The following is a 25870-nucleotide window of genomic DNA, read 5'->3' as shown; positions in this document are numbered from 1 at the left end:
AATATAAATACTGTATCTCAGCACATTATTAGTCTATGAATCCCACGCTCCAGCATACTGACATATTTACAGACAAGAGAAAGGCAGACAGAGAGGGATCTGTGCCGAGAGGTTTAGAGAGAAGAATTAGGGATTCTAGCGCAGCAGCATTAATGAGGAGAGGAAAGGTAGGGCAGCCCAAAGTACAAATGAGCTGCTCCAACTGGTCTTGAAAGAGACAGTGTAGAAGACACACAAACATTCCTAGTTTCTTGCCTTGGCTGGATAACACGGCTGCAAAAGGTAAGATTCTCTGCTCTTCTGGTTGTCAGGATCAGAGGTAACCTGGGGGCCTAGCACAGGAGGCCTCACTGCATCTGGGAATGAAGCCCATGTCCCCAACGTGGGGCTCTCACCACGGTTACCGTCATCTTTATCTTTGTCAAAGGATAGCTTGGGAGGGTCAGGAGGAGGAGCAAGGGGTGGTTTTCCTGTGCTGGCTGTGGCTGTGCAGGGGACAAGGCTGGGAGCTGGTGCCTGGGTGCCTGCAGCCTCCGAGGGAGTGTCTTTTGCCGAGTTACGTGCAACAGGAGAGTAGCTTTCTGATGCTGCCCGGCAAATGTTATTGGATAAACAAGGTACATATAAGCTGCTGACCCTTTTATTCACAATGACCTCGTGATGTGGGTTAGAGCTCACATTCTTACTATACACTAACCTGGTGGCTACATAGAGCTGCTGGGGTTGGGGTGAAGCACTTAGGACCATGGACCCCAGAAGCAAGGGACGGGAACACACTGCATCTTTGGGAGCCAATTTAGCTGACAGGGGGACAGAGATGGGCTGTGGTTGTGAGGGCTTCTGCTGGCTGGGTATGCTGGGTGGGCTATAAGGCTTTGGTGAGCTCATGTAGAGGGAACCCTTGTAGTTACTGTGGATGGTGGGGGGCTGCCATGCAAAGCGGTCCTCTTGAGGAAAAGGAGGGTGTTGGGGAGACAGAACCTTTAGTAGTATTTTCCAAGACATGATATCAAAACAGAGGAAGAGAAGATAGAGGGGAGAGAGGGAAAGAAGGAGGACCATTAGAAACAATAGCACAGCATGGTAAAAGACAAAACAACTCCTGACACATTTTAAAACAGATCCTCATAGTGCCCACAGATGTCCTCTGGATACTGCCAAGGACTGACTCACACTCACCTGCAGGGCTGGCCTGACTCACATTCCAGGGAAGCCAAGCCATGACCAGAACAGGCCCAGCCAACTCACACCAATGCCTGTTTGGCTGCATCTTTATTGATCTCCTGACTCAAGAACTCATCCACCAGTGGGCGAAGCCCCAGAGCCCTCTTTCCTCTCCAACCACCCTTCCTCAGACTCCAATTGAAGCCTTTAGCTTTAAAAGTTTAAGTTCACTAGGCTTTTTAAAAAAGATACTTTCATTCTTTTCCCTTAGGAGAATTGGAAGGCCTTACCATATTTGTGTTCACAGGGACAGATATCTTCACTGAGTCCCTGGTTCAGCTTTCAATTCCAGAAGCATAACATAGCTCACTAAGGAGGGTGCTAAAGACTTTGAATTCACCTGTGTCCCTTTTCTCAAAGGAAATCTGACAGAAAGTGGCTAGGTACATAGCTCAGGAGTACAGTGTTTGCCTGGCATGTATGAGGTTCCCTGGCACCACAAAAATGGGGGGATGGGAGACAGTCATGACATTAAAAGCACATAGTCTCCCATTTCAATGCACACAAATAAAAGGAACCAAACCATGTAGCACATAGTTGGCTTACAGGATTGTACTATGCCTGGTTTATTCAATTCTGGTCCCAGCCAGCCCACCACCATGCCCAGAGAACCAGTCCTACAGCTGAGTGATCAGGTTCAGGCACAGCTTAAGAATCAACCTCTAGTCATAGGTTCAGAGCTACAGAGCTAAAGTTCACACTTTCCCTCTCCCCTCCATAGTACTCTCCTGTGGATTTCAGTGGGGTGGAAGGACAGGAGACAGGCTGGCTCTATGGAGCAGTCCTCCCTGGTCAACCTGCAGCCCATCCAGGAACTAGACTTCAAGGAAAGGAGAACTCAAGTTCCCAAACTTTTCTTGCTAGCCTTTGATGTTCATAGATTTCATCGTTAGAAGAAAACTAGAACTTTCCTTCACATTGCACATGTGAGAGATATTACAGCTTGGTAAACATCTAGCAAAAACTACAAAGAGGCTGGGGAGGCTCTGTGGGTAAGAGTGCTTGCTAGGCAAGCATGAGTACCTGAATTTGAATCCTCAGCATCCATGTAAAAGCTGGGCATGCTATATAACCTCAACGATGTGAGACAGAGAGAGGGGGATCCCAAGAACTCACTGGTTAACCAGCCTAGCTGAAATGGTGAGCTTTCAGTTCAGTGAGAGATCCTATCTTAGAGAAGAAGGCACAGAGCAATAAGAGGAAGATGTCTACCATCCTCCTCTAGCCTTTGCATATACACACAGGTACACACACCTGCACACTTACATGCATGCAACATACACACACATATACAAGGTCTATATTGGGGCTGGTTTTCATTTTATTTTTATAATTTGTAGAGGACATGGGGAAGGGAGGAGACATCAGAAAAGGCAAATACGTGAGAAATTTTAAAAAAGCTTAACAACTCTGAATTAGATTATCATCCCAGAAACAGTAAATAATTTATACCTTAGACACAGGTTTCAAGTTACAAATAGTCTGGGTGGAGAAGCAGCTATTTAACTGGATTCCTGTCCTGTCCACAGTGCACCCACAATGGTGCCAGTGGAATGTGGCCATTTATTCCAGCCCCAAATCCAAAACAAATCGCCCCTCTGGTCTACAGCAAAGACGATTACATGAGCTTCTTTGGTTTGATGAACTTGGACTGAATGCTGGGACATGTTTACTGCCTAACTGATGCTCTCCAGAAACAAAACAATTGGACTAGCTCCCACCTGAGGGACTGCGGAGAAAGCTGACAGGGCTGCTGAGAGGCAAGCAAAAATCCATGATCTGGGCTTAGATTTACTTTTACTTTGCTCTTCGTGTCCTGCACAGGATTTATCCTTGTCCAAAGATAGAAATCAGTTTCAATGAGTTTTTAACTTAACTCAGTCATGGCCATATATGGTACCAGAGCTGCATGACATCAGGCATGAGCCCTCCTAAGGTTGTGACCTTATGGAGAGGACACTTCCCCAGAGTGCCCACAATGCACACAGGGTCAAAGGACTTCCTGTCCTGGGGCTTCTTTTAAATCTAAAGAAGGAGGGGGCCAGGCCTCCTATATGAAGGAGCTACTTTTTCCTTTATTGTAAATACCGCAGCAAGCACACAGTACTTATCCTGGCCACGTGACTACTAATGAAATTATACTTATATTTTAAAATATTTTATTATTTTTATCTTATAAGTGTGAGTGTATTGCTTGCATGTAGGTAGGTGCCCCTGTGTCCTGCAATGCCCACAGAGGTCAAAAGAGAATGTTGGATGCCCTGGAACTGGAGTTATGGACAGTTGTTAGCCACCGTGTGGGTGCTGAGAATCAAACCCGGGTCCCCTGCAAGAGTAATCAGTGCTCTTAACCACTGAGTCATCTCTCCAGCCCCCCACTTATCTTTTTAGAAGGTGGGTCTACGGGGGGAAAAAGACTTCTTGAAAATGTGGTATACAGTCCAATGTGGTAGCACATGCCTTTAATCACAGCACTAGGGAGGCAGAGGCAGGAGGATCTCTATGAGTTCCTATGTAGGCTAGCCTGGTCTACATAGTAAGTTCCAGGCCAGCCAAGACTAGCAAGCTTCATCTTTCCTGGGACCACTATTCTGAGGATGACATCACAGAGAGGGACTCTAGTTTCCTGGTCCTGAGGAAAGGCGGGCACTAGACCCATACAGGCAGAACACAGAATTCCCACCTAGGCTGCCAGTCTCCTGGACCCCAACTCAGTTCTTAAGAGAAGATAGTCTGCCTGCAGACCCATGAACTCTATGCAGCTGGAACTAAGGCAAGACTGTGCCCAGCCCAGCCCACCTTGGCTTTTTTAAGCCAGTATGTAATTATAACCCAATACAGCTAAGAGTTTGGGTTTGCATTCAGAAAATAAATCTACAAACTAATACAGGACATACAAAGTCTTGAAATTCAGATGGCAAATCTTACATTGAATGTGTAGAACAAAATTCCTGTGTCAGCCATTTGCCATGGTCCCTGAAGAAAGCCCAGGAAGTAGAAAGTTGATTAATAGATAAGAAATCATGCTGCTGATGGAGAACCTTATCATAGAGCTTTTCCTTATAAACTCCTTGAGGGCATGATTTCAGCACAGTGACCTGAGCATACCAAGTGCACAATAAAGTTTGTCTTGACTTTCTACAACTTTTTTTAAATTATAATTTTATTTATTTATTTTTGTGGTGCTGAGGAATGAAACTTGGGTCTTGTACACACTTGGCAATTGTTTTACCCCAGAAATACAGCCCTACCCCCAGCCCCATGCTTTTAAAATGATCTCTTGAGAAGAGGTATTCACAAGGCCAAAAGGAATTACCAAGTTAGTCTTTGGGCCAGGTTACTGATGATGGAAGAGGGTTGTGTTCTCATGTCTGCTTTGACTGGATCAGCACTGTGCTCTCCGCTGGACAGACCTGACAGAATCCATCCCCGGGACAGCTGAGAAAGATGTACTTTGGAGGCTGACAGCACATTATATACTCAGAAAGCACTCAGAAATGGGAAAACTCAGCCAAGTCATTTCACAGACAAGTGACCCCCAAATCCTAATGTCTAGTGAAGACTTCAGGAGGCCAGGAACATCCACAGTTCCTGGCTCTAATAAGTGACCCTGGGTGCACATGGTTGAACCTGGTGAGAGAAATAGTAGGAGGCAGAAAGGCACTGGTGCTGCTCAGCAATAAGGCAGACAAGGAACCAACTGAAGACCAAGAAAGAGAGACAGGTCTGCACAGAAGGAAAGCACCGTCTGATTTCCTTGTTGTGCTCTGGGAGCACCTTCAGAGGAACTCACAGGAACATGTACCACACTGGGCATCATCTAAGCCACACTACCTCATATAAGGAAGATGGCTCTATTCCATGTAGTGGCTCCTGTTTATAAAAACATTCTTCACATATTGCCTGAATTATAACAGTGTCTGTTCCTTTCATTAAAGTGGCAAAGTATCTATAGGGAGGAAAAGAAAGATGGTAGAAAAGCACCTAGAGGGAATGACCTAAGTGAAATGATCCCTACCCCAGGCTGTACAGATTTGGGGGATTTTCTCCCACCCAAGCACTAAACAGGTCAAACCCTGCTTAGTTTCTGAAATCATGTGTGATCATGTGCATTCAGGGTGGTTGGCTGTGGATGGACAGTTTCCTCTGCAAAGCAGAGCTAGGCTACAAAGTCAGTCTGTACTGCAATTGTGATTTCTACATTCAGGCTCTTGGGCTGCTAGATTTATGGTCTGGCCACAGTTACTTGAACCTAATCTGTGAGGATACAGTTGCTCAAACTCTTACAGTCCCAACTTCGAGAGTCAACAGAATAAACCAGAGGGACTCTTCTAAGTACTATGCTCTAAAGACTTTCTTAAAAAGCAAGCTCTGATGTTAACTTATTCAAGGCTAAATGAAATGCCTCTTTTAGTACATGTCCACATATATATCGAGCCTAGAAAACAGCAGGCCTATTTCTAACATTCCATGAAGACCAACCTTATCCCATACCTTTGATCCCCTTGATTTCGACTCTCCTAACAGAGCTATTCTGGAGCTGACCAAATGTTAGACCCCTATTCTATGATCCAACTGGACAAGCGGGATGTCACAAGTTTGGGCTGTAAAACTTTTGAACAGGCAACACTGACCAGCTCCCACCCCGCCCATGGGCACACGCCTACCTGGGGCTTGTCAGCAGGAAGGCTGGGGTGCACACTTCTGTAGCCCTTGGCAGCAAGTGGGGAGGGTTGGGCATTCCCATTGGTATCAGCACTGGAAGAGGGTCTCCACTCAGCTGAGACAGGAGAAATGAAAACAAACACCCTTCACTCACAGGGAATGCCCCAGGGCTTCCCTCTAATTCAGGTATCCCTAGTGCTGCAAGGCATGGACAGTGAGAATACAATAGAAACCATACCTGCTGAAGAGTTCTCTGGCTCCAGACCTGTGCAGGGGCAAAAAGGATGAAAACAAAAAGAAAGGGGGAAAAACAGAAATGATTATATTTACGGGAAGCAAGTATGAGCTAGAGACGAATGAAAATCAGCAGCCCTTGTCTGACACAAAACGCCCTCAGTCACGATGGCCTGATTACCATAGGAACCCACTCAAAACCGTGATGTGCTCACAGGCACTGACCTTTGAGAACACAAGGCTACATTCACAGGAATGAAGAAACAATTGTCCCTTGACATTCTTACTTTACAGACTGAAAGGCAACAGAACTCTCTACTGCCCAGTCCTTGTTCATTCTCATTCCCGTCCCCAAGCCTGCTGTAGGCTCAGAATGACTGCTCTTCATTAGCAGGATGAGTTAATTAATGGGCCCAGTAAAGAAGTGGCTAGAGCCTTTTACTAGGGCTGGTATTGCCACACTAGTGGTAGAACAAGACTGAAGCCTCAAAAGCACTTTTTTTTTGGTCCCTGACCTGCCTTCTTCGTATTAAATGAGACACAAAAACATCAAAATCTGAGCTGAAGACGTGGCTCAGCAGTTAAGAGGGCTTGCCGAGCAATCACGAGGACCAGAGTTTGTATCCCAGTACCCACATAACAAGGTGGGCATGCCACAAATGCTTAGAACTCCAGCTCAGAGGGATCTGATGCCCTCTTCTGGTCTCTACCAAAAGAGAGAGCAAGGAAAAAAAGCCTACAAAATCAAATCACCCTTCCTCAGGACTCATCTTACTGCAGTGGAATCTTCTTTCCTTCAGACTTCCCAGTTTTCCTGCACTGTTTCAGAGTCCCTACACTTTCCTAACTTCGCTCACCTCGCACCACACACCAGTAACACACAGACATTACATGCTTAGTTGAAAGACACCTAACCCTCAATTCAACTTTTAGCTCCACATGGCTCTGTGACTCTGAGCAAGGTATGAGCCTCAGTTTGCCCATCTGAACAATGGGGTTAATAAGCTATGCCTCCTTTGCTAGTGTTATAAAGGTTAAATGGCATACAGCTGTGAAAAGCTTGGGACAGAACCCTGGCAAAGATCAATGAATGTTTGCTATTTATTGCCATCTTCTGCGTCCTCTCTTATCTGTACATTCCATCTATTCCTGGAGTTTACAATTTTTTTTTTCTGGAAAGGGCCAGAGGTATTTCAGGCTACTTGTAGGTCATATGGTCTCAGTCAGACTATAGAGTAAGCATCTCCAATTCATAAATCTGTAATGTTACAAAATCTGAAGTTCTTCAAGCACCAACATGTTACCACAAGCAAAAAAATTCTACATCCTCAGGCTAGTGACATGGCACAGAGAGTAAAGGTGCCTACCACCAAGATTGACAAACTGAGTTCAATCCCCAGAACCCAGATGGTGGAAGGAAAAAACCAGCTCCTTGACCTCCGCATGTATGCCAAGGCAAGGTCATCACAAACAAATAAATAAATGTAATAAAATAAAAGAAGAAAATTCCAGTCAAGTGTGGTAGCATACACCCTTAATCCCAGCACCCAGGAGGCAGAGGCAGGTGGCTCTCTGTGAGATCAGGGCTAGCCTGGTCTCTATAGAGCTCCAGGCCAGCTGGGGCTACAAGGAGACCCAGTCTCAAAAAACAAACAAAGAAAATTCCACACTTAGCTTTATATGAAAGATCATAATCAAAATGCAGGTGCATGAAAAATACTGCATGAAATTACCTTCAGGCTACATGTATGATGTGTATGAGAAACATAAATGTATTTAATGTTGAGGCCTGGGTCTCTTCCAGAAGCTATCCATAAGATATTTATAGGCAAACATTCCAAAATCTGAAAGAAAACAATCTGAAATCTGAAATCCTTCTGATCCCAAGCACTTCAAATGAGGTACAGTGGAGCTGCATAGGACTGCACTATAGCTCAGGAGGAGGCATAGACAGCCCCGAAACGAGTTGTGCTCCAAAACACTCTTAGTGATAGGCACTAAAATTTGAATTTCATATCATTTTCATGTGTCATACAATATCATTCTTTACATTTTTCTCTCAACCATTTAAACATGTAAAAACCATTTCTAGCTCACAGGCTGGATTTTACTCATAGAAGTAAGGCAACCCCTATTTCTATAAATCCCTTAACTTCCTTTTGTTTCCTGATTGAGCCTGCTCAGGCCAGGCTCACTCATGCAGAGATAAGCAGGGGGCTAATGCTGCACTTCTCTTAGCCCAAGCTACTACACTTCAATGCGGGTCCCTCAGAGACCAACAATGGGCTTTCCAGGTGTCAAGTTGAGATGTACAAATATTTTTTTAAACACCTTTCAGGTGCCAGACATGGTTATGCTTTACACTTATTCAGTATGTCATGTAGAGGAAACACACACGTACCTCATAGATGAGAAAACAGAGAGGCCGGCCCATTTGCCCAAGCCACAAAGCCTCACATAGGCAGGAACAAAGCAGTGCAGCGCCCTGACCATTGCCCACAGAGCAAACAGCAAGGCAGAAACCTGCATCCCATAAACAGATGGTCTAGCTGCACCAGCACAGGGAAGTCTTGGTAAATCCAGATCACTGGGACCCGCGCCAGTGATTCTGATGCAGTAAGGGAGAGGTAAAGCCTGAGAATTTATATTTCAAACAAGTTCCCAGAGATGCTGAGGCTGGCAACCCATAACCTACACTCTGAGGACCACAATACAAGGCATACAAAAAATATCCTTATTTGGGGGGTAAAAAACTACTGCCACACCCCCAAATACATAATTAAAAAAAATTTTAAATTTTACGTGTATGAGTGGTTCACCTGCATGTGTGTAAGTGTACTTGTGCATGTAATGCCTGCAGAGGGCATAAAAGGGCACTGGAGCCCTGAAACTGGAGTTACAGACAGTTGTGTGCAAGCTGGAAACCAAATCCAGGTCCTGTGCAAGAGCGGCCAATGCTCTTAACTACTAAGCCATCTCTCCAGCCCCTAAACCCAGAATTTTAGGGTAACTCAGTTACATACTCTTACAAAAGGCTGCCTGTTCCATCTTTGCCACTCCCTTATGGACAGTTCATGACTATCGTCTTCTTCCCCCAACAGCCACGATGCTGGGGAATTTATGGGACACATGTCTGACGCACACTACTGCAACATCCTGGCTTGTGTGAACAGGCAAGTTTGTTAGCCACAGCAAATTCCACATTTCTCATCTGTAAACTATAATCTACCTCCTATCCTCTCAGGGTTGTCAAGGAATCAAAGGTGAGGCACATGAAGGTGATCACATTTCATACTCTGCGGTGCTGCTACCCAGGAGCCTGGCCCAGAGAACTCCATGCACCTGGGCAGGTCCTTGAATACAGGTGATATTTTGTGACAATAGCCTTCCACCCTCCTCACTCTCACTTTTGATGTCCCTCCTTTTTCAAGTTTCTATTTCTAGTCTCCCTTTGTCAGGCCATTTTTCAAATGCACTAGGTTTATAGAAACACTAAATATCACTAGGCTCCAAATGAGGGGCTCCTTGATGAAGGAGGAAAACTCGGTAGATGGATTTGGGTACACATTATTTTGCACACTTTTTGGTTTCCTGTTGGGTTGGTTCTATTCAAGTCACACTGAAAAACAGGTATGTCACGGAAAATGAGGTGTGACAATTCTTCCAAACCTGCAGGCATCATAAAGTTGTCCTCAAGACATCAGATCACCTGTGAGCTTGAATCCTCTGCCTTGACTGCATATCCTGAAGCAAGTTGGCTTAACCTCATTTACAAACTGGACATGGACCTTCTTAAGAGTCACAAAACCATATGACATAAAGTATGGGCTTCATAAGACTGGAATCCAAAACAGGGAAGGAAATCCCCACAGATATAAATTACATGTTTTTTGGGGTATTTATTTTGTTTTTTTGTTGTTTATTTTGTGTGAATGTATGGAATATAGATGAATGTGCCTGGGTGTACTTGCCCTCGTGAGAATGTGTGGAGGCTAGAGGTTGACACTGGATGTCTTCCCTCAGTTGCTCTCCACCTTAGTTTTTGAAACAAGATCTCTCACTGACTCTGGAGCTCACAGATTCAGTTAGACTGGCTGACCAGTGAGTCCCCAGGATCCTCCTGTTTACCCCACTCCTGGTTCCAGCACTGGACTTACAAACATATACTACAATGCCAGGGCTCTACATGGGTGCTGGGGCCCTGAACTCAGATCTTTGTGCTTGTACAACACGCACTCAGCCATCTCCACAGTCCTTTGTTTCAGAAACAGAATCTTGTTATGTAGCTCTGGCAGATCTGATACTTGCTAAGTAGCCCAGGCTGGCCTCAAACTCTCGGCAATCCTCATGCTTCTGTCTCAGAGTGGTGGGATTACAGTGTGCATCACAAAGTCCAGTTTAAAATACAGGGAGGAAAATCCCTGCAGATACAAATTATAGCACATGATCTCTCCATTTGGTAAATAGCGTCAAACTGCAACATTCTTGAGAACTGACACTTTTTCTTTTCATTCCAAACCTTCAAAACTATTGCTCTTATGGTGCCCCAAATGGATGGTTCCCAGAAACTCTTCAAGTAGCTCTCTATTCCTTATTAAAGGAGAGCTGTATATATCTCTGCATTTCCTCAGCTCTCATCCATTACCTTTTCTTCTAAACCTGGAAAGTTGGTAGCAGACCAGGGCCAATTATATCTAGGTGCAAAAGATGAAGTTTTACATATATAGTCATGAGTTACTCCTGATGAAAGAGACTGTCAAAATGCTTCCTTCAATAAAATGGTACCTTAGAGCACCCCAGCTTGGGAGAGGCCTTGGAAGGTTGGCTTGCGGATAGATTTGTAGCCCAGAAGAGACTGTCTTTCTGAAAGAAATATAATCTACTTTGCTTTATCTCCTATCTGCTCTTTATATAGTTTTCTGGACCCTAGCTATAAGTTTCCAGATAATTTCTTTTATCTAATTCTGTGCTAATTTTATTTTAGGCTTCTAATTTTAAAAAAAAATCAGTTCTTCTTGTGATTGTAAGACACTTTCCATTGAGTCAGTCTAAACATACTCTAGAAAATGCTCACAGATAGATGATACGTGCTAAATGCAGGTCAGTGAGTTCCAAGTCTTACTTTTGTTTACCTTTCATCTGTGCTACGTAGTGGAGAATTTAAGGTTACTCAAAGAGGGCTGGCCTTTGCCCTCGGCTTCTGAGAGGTAACTGCCCAATCCTTGGAATGCTACATTTCACAGAAATGTCAACCTGGAGAGTCACACCAGTATGAACCAGAGCCAGGGCTTTGAGGCAGCAGGAGCTCTGTTGCCTACTAGAGTAGAGATGAGCCTGTGAGGAAGGCAGCAGCATGCCTGTGCACAGAAGCCCCAACAAACTCTTTCTCTGGAAACAAAGACACACATGTCGATACTGGGGGATAATGTGTCTGGCAACCTCTGGTGGTTCCCCAGGTTCTATACTATGTACTTCTTCTCTGGGCTGATTTTAATTTCTAACCTTTCCCTGTAATAAACAAAACCTGGATCTTTCTAGTATTACTACCAAACCTGTGGTGGTTTGGGGAAATCACCTGAATTTGCAGCAGGGTGTCAGAAACAAGGGTGATCTCCCATGAGATCCTTTCCTCCAAACTTCACAGCTGCTTTAAATCTCACACGTGCTAATAATAATAATAATAAAATAATGATTTAGCCAGGTGTGGTAGCACATGCCCTTAATCCCAGCACTTGGGAGGCAGAGGTAGGCAGATCTCTGTGAGTTCAAGGTCATCCTGGTCTACATAGTGAGTTCCAGGCCAGCTGGGGCTACAGGGAGACCCTGTCTCAGAAAAAAAAAAAAAGAACAAAATAAATAAATAAAATAAAATACTGATTTAATGGAGGGAGAAAAGCTAATTTATGACAGCTGTCTGCTACTGCCAATCAGAAGAGCAAATATGAGAATCAAACCAGAGGAAATAAGTTGATTGTGCCTGCAAGAATCATTCTGTCCAAAGAAAACTTTGCAGTAAAGACTGGGGCCAACTGGCACAAAGCTCAGATTGCAAGGGCTAAAGTGGAACCTAGCACCTGAGTCAGGGCACAGCAGCTGAGATATCAAGCTACCAAACCTCCAGGTCACCCTAAAAAGGTACTATGAGTTGTACCCACCATCAGTGCAGGCTCCCTAACTGCTGTTCAAAAAAACACTGACCTGGGGCATGGGTGGAATTGCTTTGAATTGATATGGTCAAACCCAGCCAGGCAATGAGATCATGAAGCAAAGACAAAGAAGTGAAGCTTCTCCCAGATGCAGGGAGCTAGCACTAAAGTTGCTGCCATTCCCAGATGGCTCCGATCCCAAATCCAGGGTCCAAGGTCCACAATCAGAGGTGCGTTAGTGAGGGACCTGGGGACCAGCTAGCACTCAAAAGCAGGAGTCTGGGGCTAAAGGAAATAATTCAGTGGTTAAGAGCATTTACTTCTTTTGCAGAGGACCAGAGTTCAGTTGCTAGCACCCACAATGGGCAACTCACAACCACCTACCTATAACTCCAGCTCCAGGAAGATCTCATGCCTTTGGCCCCCATGGGCACCTGCATTCCCACGCACATAGACACACACACACACACACACACACACACACACACACACACACATATATAATTAAAATGTTTAAAATTTAAACTTAAATATATATTAAAAAAAGGGGGGGCTAGAGAGATGGCTCAGTGGTTGAGAGCACTGACTGCTCTTGCAGAGGATGCGGGCTCAATTCCCAGTACCCACATGGTGACTAAGAACCATCCTTAACTCCAGTTTTAGGGGAATCTGATGCCCTCTTCCGACCTCGGAGACACTGCATGACATGGGTGCACTCACATGCACGCAGGCAATACACTCACACACACAAAATAAAAATAATAAGCTGGGCATGGTGGCACACACCTTTAATCCCAGCACTCGGGAGGCAGAGGCAGGTGGATCTCTGTGAGTTCAAGGCCAGCCTGAAAAGATGATAATAATAAATAGAATATTAAATTTTTTTTTTTTAAAAAACACAAGAGTCTAAGCAGTGGGCTTAAGCTGGGCATCTAAGGGTTTCAGCCCCTCTTCTGGTTTGATGCTCATACTTGTTTTGCAGCTTGGCAGTAGCAATCCACCACAGAGGATGTCTCATCCTCCTAGAGTTCATGTGGGTACACGTGGCATCTGCATCCATTCCTTTGACTCTAAATTTCCAAATGCCTACTAGAAACTTCTCCTAGAAGTCTTTCTCCTCTCAAAGACGCTCTGCCTTTTCCTCCATCTCTATTGCCCTCACGCCTTCAAACTGACACGATTCAGCCTTTAGCAGGCCTCCTGACCTACAGTAACGATAATGGTTAACATGGCAGGTCTGTGCTGAACGCTTGATATGAAAGAGCTCATTTAATCCCACCAACTCTATTATGATAGCTCTAATTTGCTCAGGTTCAAAAGATAGTACACGGCAGATCCAAGCCTCATAGAGGACTCTGTGGCCCACCCTACAGTTATACAACCTCTTCCAAAAAGAGGGAGTTGAAACAGAGGCTGAATATTGGAAGTTCCTCTGGAGTGTAGGTGTTGGGGACTATTTAAAGACTGGAGCTTCCAGTCTAAGCAAACAGTCAACAAGATGGAGAAGGTGACAAAACTGGAAGGCAATGTAGGTGATGAACAGAGCAGCTGGAGGCTAGATACTGGCTCCAGCAATCAGAGGGAGCTGGGTACCATCTCATGTTAGCTATCTACAAAGACACTGGAGGAGGAAGCAGCTTCAGCCCTTAGCAAGGCCTACTCACTGCCTCACACTTGCTCTCAGGGCAGGCTGCTTACAAATACTGTTAAGGTGTTTTCATGAAGTTAGTCCAGTCGTGGGAGTTCCCAGGCTCCAGAAAAGTACTAGAGACTGGTGTGGTCTGGCTGATTGTCATGCTGAGATTCATAAGGAAAGCATAAACAGTGATGAGAGGACAGAGGGAAGGCATACAGACACAATCACAACACAGAGCCTGTAGGATGCCAACTAATGGGCAGTATGGAAAGACAAGATCCCCATTCTTAAATGTCCTATTTTCTAACATCACTCCCCACAGTTAGCTCCTTCTAAGATGCTTTGTGCATATGGAGGAGTTTGTTTCTTTCAGCCCAGGTTGTTCCTTTGTACTCAAAATACTCCTATGTATAGTCTTGAATATATCCCCAAGCCAATGGGATTCTGTAGGTGTCAGGTTAATTTTAAAACTTCCCAAGGTCATGAAGCGTTTTGGAACTACAGCAACTTGGAAGTTTCTTGCCCAAGTCCCTCATACTTTACACAAACTTTAGTCACTGTAACTTAGCACATTCAGAGAGGAGGGCAGGACCAAGAGCTCATGCCTCACTCTTCTGCTACAGCAAATTCCTTTGTCCTCATCTCACCACCTAGAAGGCTTTCTTCTTTTTTTCTGTTTTCCTCCCTTCTAGAGTTTTCCATCACAAGTCCAGTGAAGTGCTCAGCACCTGGCACACAGTTGATGCAAATGCTAATTTGGATTCAATGATCTCAACTTATTAGGAGGAAGATATTAATTTACCATAAGATGTGCATGACTGACAGCTGTCTCTGAATTTTTCCAAATATTTGCATTTTAAGATAACTTGTTGAAGATTTTCTGAAAAGAAATAAATACTTTCCCACCAAAATTTGTTAGAATAAATTTGTAAAAATTACCCTAGGACTAGACATTGTTTCTTAGACTGAAACTGTGCCCAATTCTTTAGCACCAGCATGCACATCGTGGAGGGAAGCGTTGTGTTCTAACTGCCAGTTTTAACCACTAGAGGGAGCTCAAGGCTCCTGCTACAGCCTCATCCCCAGGCCAAGGCTTGGCCGCTTAAAACGGTTTTACTGGATCTAGGGCTGCAAGGACGGCTTCTCTCTTCAGATCATCCTTTGGGATTCTCTCTTCTCTAATGCCCTCTATCTTGGGAATGCATCTTCCCAGAGGCTCGTTCAGGTAACCCTTATAAAGAAATAATTTTGCCTTTCTCTTTGCCCTGATCTTTTCCAGGAAAGAAAGTGGCAAACTATAATGAATGAGGAATCAAATGTGGGTTCAGAAGTACAGGATCAGGAAGCTACTCTATCAGCCTTCAGTGCAGAACACTGCTCAGGCCCAGGAACAAAGATGCCCTCAAGCCCTACCTTGTACATCATCAAGACTTAGTTTCTGTTACAGGTGTCTGGCACAGGAAGAAAGTCAGTTTCCAGAATTTGGTCACTATCTATCTGCATCCTACGTAATTCCACCAAGTCACAACACACATCTCTTACAGAACCAAAAGTTGCACACCCCACTTCCTTTACTCCCCAGCTCAATTCCTCTATTTCAAAAGAGAGAGAAAACCCCAATCACCTATAGCCATTTCAAATGTGGTCCTTGGGCCAGCACCATAGCATAACCTAAGAACTTGTCAGAAATACAAAGCTGAAGACCCCACCTTGGAACTACAAGCAAACATCACAATTCTAAAAATGGGCCCAGCATCCTGTCTATTCCTGGTGACTGTGACACAGAGGGAACAACAGCCCTACAGTGTAGCTAGGAGCTGACCCATCCCAAATTAATTGTGCCTCTGGAACTATAAAATCAGCATTTCCCAATCACAGACTATGTGGACTGAGGAAAGACCTCTTTAAAGAGGCCAAAATAACCCTGATCCTAATCTAAATGGCAAGCTTATTCCACGGCACCAGGCCTGGTGTAAAGCCCTGTACATCCTTCTTGATCACTTGTGCAGGAGGCACCATCAACCCTCAGTGGCACAGATGAGAATCTTAGAGTTGAGAGAGAGAATAAATTGTCCATAATTACATAGCCACCAGGTGGTAGAAGCAGAATGCGAACAGAGATCTATGGGGTTCCAAAGTCTTAGGGATTAAGTCCCAATGCCATGTGATAAATACTCTGGTTTCCCAGGTAATGGGTCAGGTTAGGTAGGGAGTCTCTGGATGGGCTTCTTGAGTCTTTCCTGGCTTCTGTTCAGCCAGTGGCCTGAGAACTGCTTTTATTATCCCACTCCCTCTGTTGCATGGTCCCGACCCCAGACCTGTGCCCTGCTGCTCTGCTTTTCTGGGATCTAGGCCTTATAGCTACCAGCACTTCTGTCTCCCCTGGCTTCTCCAGTGAGTCCTAGCTGACCAAGTCACAGTCAGACTCTCAGAAACAAGCATAAGCTAAGAGAGTAACTTCCAGCCCATTCCATGTGTTTCCAGGCTCTGAGCCATCTATGCCTACACCAATGCAGTCTTTAGAGAATGAGCCAGTGCTTTTGTGATCTGCTCAAATAGGGGCTAATGGGGCTGGAGAGATGGCTCTTGCAGAGAACCAAGGTTCGGTTCTCAGCATCCACATGATAGCTTACATCAGCCTATACCCAGTTCTAATGGATCAAACACCCTCTTCTGGCTTCCATAGGCACTGTATTCATACGGTATACTTACATACATTCATGAAAAACATTCATACACATAAAATTTTAAAATAAATATAGAAAAAAGTGTGAGTCATTATACCATGCCTTCACTACAGCACATGACCACATGATCCAGGGCTTGAAACAGCTATCAAAGAAGGGACAAGAGTCACTGTCCCAGGGACCCCTAGAGAATAATAAAGTAGCTGATGAATTCACAACATCCCTCCTCCACCCCTGTAGAACCATGAGGACAGCTGTCTTCCCATGTGGCTCTGCACGCCTCCCCCGGTCTCCAGGGTAGCATACCTGGCTTGCTTTCATGCTGCGGGGATTCCTGAGGGCTCATGGGGTTGCTGCTTGGGGTTTCTCTGTAGGAGGACGAGGCCCGAAGAGTCACTGTTCCCTTCCCAGTGCAGATTTTTGTAGGATCCATACCTGAAAGGAAAAGACCCAAAAGAGAAGACTAAATCCAAGACTCCTGAGGAATGCACACTATAGTCAGTTAGCAAATTGTTACAGCTGGGAATGAGATGAACCTGGTTACAACTATGCCAAGTCTTCAGCCATGTTGTCAATGTGGGTGGTGGAGGTACACCACACACCATGAGATTAGGAAAGATTAGACAAGGTAAATTCCCAACACACGTATGAGTTACAATGTCAGCTGAAAACACTTCCCAGTGAAAGCTGGTTTGTTCCTTTAATTAAATGATGTTTGGATTGGTAAGCAGACTTCTATCCAATTAGTAATGCATGGCTCAAGAAAGAATTTGTGAAAGATCTCTCAAGCTTGCAGACCATCCCTCTCACAAAAGAGCAAGTGGGCAACATAATGAAATGGGAAAATGTTCCGAGGAGAAGCTCTACTTTTGCAGTTCTCCAACAGGAAGAGAAAAGCAAACTTTCTATTAGTAGGTCAAGCCCCCTGAACTATGAGATAGAGGAGGACACTGTTCAGGGGTGAGAGCCTTGCATTCCAATGTAATGAGAGAACTCACTGCCAGGAGGGTGGCCAGACGGCTTGGTTCCCAAGAGGCAGTATTCACTGAATCTGCTGAATCTACACAGAGGCCTGGCTACCCCCCCCCCCTGGAGCTGCACCAGGGCCTATAACAGACTCCAGACATCTTTGAAAAGGATCTCAAAGTAGTCATCCTCATCCAGGGTGATGTGCCACAGGTCCTCCATGGGTGCCTTAAACCACAGAGCTCACTCAAAGGGTACATGCTATGTCTTTTCCTACACAAAAAGATATGCTTCTGATAAAGTTTGACTTCCAAATTGAGCACAGTAAAAGACTGACAACAGTAACCAACGTAAAATGATGCAATTATAACACTATATACGTTATTTAAACTTATGAATTATTTATTTCTAGAAATTTTCATTTAATATTTTTTCATTGTGATTCACCATAGCTAACTGAAACCATGAAAAGTGAAACTGCAGTTAACAGGGTGGGAGGACTGCTTACTTCAAAAGGTCTGGTGCCCTTTCTCAAGGAAAATCAGTAACAAGGCAGGAAACCAGTGCAGACCACGCAATTCCACGAGGCAGATGTGCCAAGTGTTTATGTGCAGCTGAGCTAAGCGGAACTCCATACTTGCTTCCCACCCTCCACCCCTAACACTGCTCACAGCCTTGCTTCCTGATCTAAAATTACCACAAGGAGGATGGCTGTTGACACTGCAGTGTGCCATTGGGCAGGGTGCAGGACCCTGGCATGTCTTTTCCTTGGTGATGGCAGTGAGCGCCAAGCCCCTTTTCTCCCTGTTCTCCATTCTTGCCCCTTTGCTGACAACTCAGAAAGATCACCCCTCGTGTTGTTTCCAGAAATTTTTACTTAATATTTAAAGATGTCCTGGGTCTGTTATGGGCCCCAGCAGCCCTGTTCCATGGGAAGTAAAGCATAAATCCCAGGGCACACAGCAGAACAGGAGGCAACCCCAGAAAGCATCTGACCCAATCAAGAGACTACAAGATGAGTGTTACACAACTATTGGAAAAGGGGAGGACTAACTGGCAAGTCCATAGCCCATCTGTAGGCTCCCAGACACACAGCCAGGTCTTCTGAAAGTGTCACAGGCTCCATGTTCTACTTTGTCCAGAGGAAACTTTGAGTCTGGGCCACATGTAAACTGCACACCTCCACCTCTCAGAGAGGAGAGGCAGGAAGTGATTGCAGGTGAAGCAGGCCTGGGGTCAGGGTGCTCTGTGGAAGGGCCCTGAGTATCACAGGGGGAGTCAACATCTGGCATCTAAAGTGGCTGCCTTAAATCCAGCCAGACTCAGAGGTTCCCTGGGAAACCAGTCAACTCTCATGGAAACTGGAGTTTTAAATAAAGTATTAGGAGTTACAACCCTCCTGGGACAACCCCACCCCAGAGCAAAGGTTCAGTGTCTGCACTAAAGTCCTTCTAAAGGGCAAGGCTCTCTCAGGTCCTTCCCGTTTCCTGGTTCTCTCTCTCTCTCTCTCTCTCTCTCTCTCTCTCACACACACACACACACACACACACACACACACACACACACAGAAAACAAACAGGAAGAGAGAGGAAATGCCTCCTACACATGCAAGGATTAAGTCTCAAAGCATGGTGTTAGATGGAAAGAAATCATGCACGATCCAACAATTCAAAATGGAAGCAGCTCCAATGAGAGATACCTGGAGGGAGTACTAGGCCTGAAGTGCTTTTCATTGTCTTCACAGGAATTATTTTAACAGCAGAAATAGAGCGTGCACGTAAAGGGTCGGCAGTTGCTGAAAACACAAAAGGGTAAAAGGTGCATCTAGAAAGAACATTTGGGAAAACTCAGGCAAGTTGAGGAACTGTGTGGGAACAATAGGAGGAAGCTGCCGACAGGAAAGGGACAATGCAAAGAGCAGTAGGTGCAGTCAATTGGAAAGAACTTGCTTTGTCTCTTCACACTTCTGGGCCAAGACAGCAGAAGCCTTCCTCCAGCCATCACCCAAATACAGTTGGTCAGTGTTTATTGGTGCCTCCTGCCACATCAGGAACTTGCCAAGGCTCTGGACAAAGAGATGTACAGAGATACAGATGGCCTGGCAAATAGAGGAAGGGGAGTACAACAGAGTCCAAGGTGTCCCTTGGGAAGTGGCAGGTCATCTGCTATGCGGTAGGGACTCTGAAGAGAAAGCCATGGCTGCAGGCGAGAACAGCAACACAAAGAGCTCATGAGTTGTCTGGTCCCTTTGGCCCTCGAAATTACTTCCACCAAATCCTAACTTTTAAGGTATTGTGCTTGCCCTGACAGACATCACCTCTGACCCCAAGCAAATCAGAACCCCATGTGTTAGGAAACAGATGGTTTAGCTAAAATCCACCCTTGCCTAAGGGGTGCCAAGTGTCCAAGTGCATGATTAAGACTCTGGGCAGTACCACAGTGCACAGTACCAGACACTGGCGCTCCATTCTCTGCCTGTCCAGAACCCCATCTTCATGGCTGGTCCTTCCCCAAACTTCTTGTGAGACCTCACCCTTTCTCTTTAATGGCAGCAAATAAAGATGAGCTATGGTGCCAAAGTCACTCGAGAACACCACCCAGGGAATCTCAGAGTCACAGAACACAGAATGACAGGGCTGCTTGGGAGTAAGACTATGGAATCAGCATCACGATCCCAGGATTGTCAAGGAGGCAGGAGGAAGGGTGGGAAGCACCTTCAAGGGCGGACTGTAGCCCTCCTGCCCACAACACTGCTGCTTCAAAAGGCACACAGCAGTCATGGGGAATATGGCTGCCAATAATTAAGTCAAAAATGGCAATTCTAGGCCAGGCATGGTGGCGCATGCCTTTAGTCCCAGTACCCGGGAGGCAGAGGCAGGCAGATCTCTGTGAGTTCAAGGCCAGCCTGGTCTACGTAGCAAGTTCAGGCCAGTGGGGGCTACAGGGAGACCCTATCTCAAAAAGACCAAAAGAAAAGAAAAAGAAAAGAAAAGAAAAGAAAAGAAAAGAAAAGAAAAGAAAAGAAAAGAAAAGAAAAGAAAAGAAAAAAGAAAATTCTGCACATCTTAAGACAGGAATGAACTTGCACAGGAATCTTACTGAGCATGCCTGACTAGGGCAGGAGATTTGGGTGCTATTTTCAAAGGAAAAAGTAAGAGGCCAGGCCAACCATTCAGGATCACTCTATTGTTCTCAAGGACAGAGGCTAAGGCTGGAGCCCAGTTATCCTTTCTCCTAGCTCAATGACCTCTGCAGGTGAGTCTTAGGATAAATGAAAGCCATCTCTACCTGCCATGCTCCTCCCACTTCCTGAAGTCTCTTATGTAAACACATTCACATGGCAGAGTTGGTGGCCCCATAGATTTCAAAAGCCCCTCCCACGCTCCCCCTGTAGCCACTCCATAGTCCTTAAGTGCAACACAGCCAGGAATACCCAAGACCCCAAAAGCACAGTCCACATGAACTCACAACCTGTGTGGGGGAAGATGGCCAGGCAGGGAGGTGGGGAACAGGCCAGTACAAGACACCTTTTGTCCCCAGGGCAGGATCATGCCACCCAGGCCTCCCAGCCCGATCTTCTGCTCTCTCTGCTTTCTTCCCGAGGGGTATCCTGTGTACACATCTTGCCTTGTCTCAAAGGGAACACTTGGCTGCGCTAGATGGGAATTACAAAGGCCAAACACGCCAAACTCTCTGAAATTAATCTTTGGGAGATGTTCTATTTGTGTTCCATGCCAGGATTTTTACCCTTTCTCTTGGATACCATAAAATGCAGCTAGATGAACCATTCATGGAATCCCCAGGATGGGATTCAGGAATAAACACTGAGATTCTCAAATCCCTCATTCTATAGACAAGAGAACTCACACCTGCAGAGATAAAAGGCCTCCCCCTCCAACCCACCACCTCTGCTTTTAAGGGGCAGAACTAGAACTGAAGCATATCACATTGCTCAAACTCCAGTTTTCTGTCACCCCACACTGCAAAAAAACAATGCCAGGTCAGGGTGATCTCAAAAGTCTCCTCCATGCCCCTTCCTCCTCTTCCTCTTCTTTTTCCTCTTCCTCCTCCTCCTTCTTCTTCATTTTTTTAAGAGGATTTATTAAGCAAAAGAGAACACTCTCAGTAGCTAAAAGGGAAAAGTTGAGAGGGAACCTAGAAGTTGGTTGCCCCTCAAAAGTCTTACCACATCATTTAGTCCACATTTCTGTCTCTTATTCTGAATTTTTAAAAATTATTTTTATTTTATGTGTATGAGTATATTGTCTACATGTGTAAGTGTACCCATGACATGCAATGCCCACGGAGGTCAGAAGAAGGCGTCAGATCCTTTGGAACTGGAATTACAGACAGTTGTTAGCGACCATGTGGGTGCTAGGAAATCAAACCTGGGTCCTCTGTAAAAAGCAGCCAGTGCTCTGAACCACTGAGCCATCTCTCCAGTCCCTTATTCTGAAATTTTTTGAAAATGAAAATCTGAGGGCTGAGAAGGCGGCTTGGTTCAATGCTTACCTACATGCCCAGGCCCTTGGTTCAATCCCCAGCATTGAAGGGAGAAAAAAAAACAAAAAAATTGAGAGGCTATACATAAAACTAACGATACAGAAATAATTTCTTTCAGTGATCTGGATTCTTGCCTCACAGGACTGTGGATGTGTCCCTATTTATAACACGTGAAGGTGATATGCCAGATAAGGGCTATTCCAGGCTCATGAGTGCCACATGGACCATGCCCGATACTCACCTGCGTCTCTATCTGATCCATCATCATAGGATCCTTGTGAGCTAAGGACAGTTCTTTTTTTTTAAAAAAAAATATTATTTATTATTTTATGTGTATGAGTGTATTGCCCACATGTGTGTAAATGCGCTTGTGTCCTGCAGTGCCCACAAAGGTCAAAAAAGGGCATCGTATCTCCTGGAACTGGAGTTATAGACGGTTGTTAGCTGCCATGTAGGTACTGGGAATCGAACCTGGGTCCTCTATAAGAGCAGTCAGTGCTTTTCACCTCTGAGCCATCTCTCCAGCCTCCGGGAAAACTCTTAATACATCATCTCGTGGTGGGAAAATGGCAGCCTCAGACCCATGAAAAACAGAGCCCAGGTCTCAGAAAGTCATCAAAGGAACTAGGCCTCCAGGTCATAGCCTGATTATGCTAATGTTGTGGTCCAACAGGCATTAGCCTGTTCTACAAGTGTTTTCTGATACCAAGCCAGGGTTCCCTTTGACAGCCTTACCTTTGTCTGGCCCATGGCTTCCAGGTGCCAAGCCATTCACAACAGCTTTAGAAGTTCCAACATCACATTCTGAAAGAAAAAAAGAACAGAAACTTGTGACTGTGCCTATATTCACTGAGTCCCACGTGGTATGAGGTGGGGACAGAGCTGAGGTGTCCCACCCTGACAGTCCCTGGAAGTGGCCTCTATTGCACAACCTACATGCTCATCCCATCAGTATTCTTAGGCTTGGGACAGGCCACCTAGGGTGCATGACAGAGTTCTGAAATACCTTGTGGTCTGAACCAAGCAGGATGTAAAAGCTATTTAGGGGCTGGAAAGCGCATGTGATAGATGATATAAATTCTTTTGCTTACCTGGAATGGCTTCCTTTGGCATTTAAAAAGTGTTTAAACATCACTTTAAGTTCTATTTGTCAAAAGTCAAGCTGTCCCTTCAGTGAAGTGTCTTCAAAGACTACCCCTCCTCATCAACTCAGTCTAGAACCCTGTATAATCGCCCCAGAGATGCTATGCCGTTCTGACCACTTCTACCTCCCTTCTCTACCCAAAACCTCACACGCATGCCTCAGTTGAGTACTTTTCAGCTTGTCCTTGTCTGTTCCACTGGTGAAAGACTTCTTTTCTTACCTTAGGGAGGTCCTATGGTGTCCTTGGGGCTCACTTGAACTGTCACCTCCTCAGTGTCAATTGAGATTTTCCTGAGTTCTGCTTAGCTGCAGACAATACCGAGACCCTCCCTCTACCCAGTTCTCCATCTAAGCCTTTGGGGAACTTGGAGGCAGGCCAGGGAAGACAGGAAGGCAAGCAGACCGTGTCACCCTGAGTGAGATACATGGCCAGTAAGACTGAAGGGACCCTCCACAGCAAACCAACCAAGCTACAAACATAATTATAACTACAATTCTTTAAACATGTTTGCCTGGATTTGAGGCCCATATTGGGAATTCCATAAGCAGTACCTCACTGTTGCCTTTAGATCAAGTCCTTGTGAACTAGAGTAGGAACTGAAGTTCTGTTGATAAGTTCCTAGGCTCAGAGAGACAAGCCTACCCAAGACCACTAAGCTGAGATCTGAACTGCCGGACTCACAGCACACTTTCTTCCACTACAACTGAGATAAGCATTTTTGTTTTCTGACTTCTTATATAGTCTATTTCTATAAATGCTAGACCTGAAACCCAGTTTCATACCCCAGTAACAAATCTAACTAAAACGAAGTCACCTACTAAGGCTTTTAATGATTAAGTTTCCCAAAGGCTAGACACCTGATAAACACCACAAGCACAGGCCAGCCTGGCTGCTACCTATCCAACACCTGAGCATTACTGTCCTGCGCCATGGCCAGGGTTTCTCAATGTGCATCCTGTTTATGCCTCACACCAACCTACAGATAACAGCTTACTCCCTGGATGTCAAGTCTCCCTTGAACCCTCATTTCAGGGATGGGTGCAAGGTGACTGATAGTAAGACCAGAAATCTAGGTAAAAGAAACATAAGCTCCAGCATCCCAATCATGTGCTCTTCAACTGTCCCATCCCTGTGCACCTGACCTGACTCCCTTTGCGCACATCCTTTTGAGACTGTTGGCTTTGCCTTGAGCTCTCATGGGAAGCTGCCTATGAGCTACCAAGAGGCCCATGTTCTTTTCTTTCCCTTTTTCTCTTTTAATTAAACATAACAACCAAACTGGAATAAGGTTTAGAAAAGCATTTAGAAATCAACACTCAAACTCAGCCTTCATAGCAATATGCTACTGTCTAGCAGCCTGTGTTTGCCGCCACTCCATAGTAGTTGGCTACCCCACACAGGTAATTAACTCCTTAAGGTTCAGCTTCCCCATCTGTATCATGGAGGTATTAAACCAGCCCAGCAGACAATGCTTTCCTCCATGAGTGGCAGCCCAGGCCCGGTTGAAATAATAAGAACACATTGTTTTCATGCTGTTCTTTGCACTAAAGATGCAAACAGATGTTTTCCATGTAGCCGCTGTCGTCCAAATGATCACTTTCAGCAGCGGCATATTATCCCACTCATCAAGTAAACCTTCATGGTGGTTAAGGTTTTTGTTTCCTTAAAATTTAGAAATTCCCAAGACTCAGGATTCTGAGGTCAAAGGGACAGGATTTTGGACTCCAGTGGTAATGTTTGCTTCCAACACCTGTTTAAGAGGGATCAGGGGAGGAGGAGAGTCCCTGGGGGATTGGCACACCCTCATCCACTCCCTCCTCCTCCTGCCTTAAAACTGCCAGGAGCTAAGCCCAGAGGAGGAAACTTCAGGCAGCATAGCAGAAGTGTGTGTTTTTAAAGAGAAATAGGTCCCAGCCTATTTTTAAATAAAAACAAAGGTCATAAGGGAGGGTTGGGCATAGCTGGGCTGGCAAGGCCTAACACATGTGAAGCCCTGAGTTTGCTCCACGTAAACAGGGCATAGTAGCACACACCTGTAACTTCAGCACTCAGAGGACGGGGTTGGGAAAATCAGGAGTTGAAGGTCATCCTTGGTCACATAGAGTTCAAAGCTAGCCTAGTTTATATGAGATTCTATGAAAAAAACAAACAAAAACCCAGCAACAACAAAAATACCTAGCCAAAAAGGCAAAGAAAAGAAACTAAGTTACAAAGCAACACCAGAGTCTATCGGGCACAGAAAACACACCAAGTACCTGTCTTTGCAAAGAACAACTCTGGGCTGAAGACTGCAAGACCCCACTGATGGAGAATCTGCCTGCCATGTCTTACACACGGTGCTTAGTACATTAAGGGCTTTGCTGCATGCAGTTTTCACAAAATCCCAGTGGGTCAGTGCTTTTACTCTGTCCACATCACAGAGGAGAAAGCAAAGAAGCACCCTGCATGGGCTCCAACTGCACAGGAAGTACATGAAGCAGGGTGCAGTCCTGAGCGGCTCTACTCCACAGCCCTCCCAGGCCTGACCACACATGGTTCTGCACAGCTCAGGATTTGGCTAAAAGAGCACTGAGTGCAAATAAGTGGACAAGGCTTATTTTTATAATATAGAATTCCCTGATAATACTCTCAAAATGAAGCATGCTTAGAGACCCCTGAAGAGTA

The 25870-nt window shown here is 45.2% G+C and overlaps 1 protein-coding gene across 10 annotated transcripts in view; it reads right to left on the bottom strand.

The window, feature by feature from the left end:
• The window catches only part of Sorbs1 (sorbin and SH3 domain containing 1), a 240625-nt gene that overhangs the window by 95428 nt on the left and 119327 nt on the right, over positions 1 to 25870 (bottom strand). For 4 of the 10 annotated variants that reach the window (XM_029563061.1, XM_029563062.1, XM_029563064.1 and 1 more), the window contains exons 5-9: positions 22797 to 22865; positions 16899 to 17027; positions 6128 to 6154; positions 5892 to 6004; positions 256 to 981 (exon numbers count right to left, since the gene is read on the bottom strand). In XM_029563061.1, coding sequence (XP_029418921.1) covers positions 256 to 981; positions 5892 to 6004; positions 6128 to 6154; positions 16899 to 17027; positions 22797 to 22865 — 1064 coding nt within the window. The remainder of the gene's footprint in view (positions 1 to 255; positions 982 to 5891; positions 6005 to 6127; positions 6155 to 16898; positions 17028 to 22796; positions 22866 to 25870) is intronic. The other 6 variants (XM_029563068.1, XM_029563066.1, XM_029563067.1 and 3 more) reach the window with 2 other exon arrangements.

The sequence above is a fragment of the Nannospalax galili genome, unplaced genomic scaffold (genome assembly GCF_000622305.1).
Source record: "Nannospalax galili isolate Female #2095 unplaced genomic scaffold, S.galili_v1.0 scaffold875, whole genome shotgun sequence".
In the NCBI taxonomy this organism is placed as follows: domain Eukaryota; kingdom Metazoa; phylum Chordata; class Mammalia; order Rodentia; family Spalacidae; genus Nannospalax; species Nannospalax galili.
The sequence above is the reverse complement of the archived record's forward strand: the minus strand, read 5'-3'. Positions and strand labels throughout refer to the sequence as shown.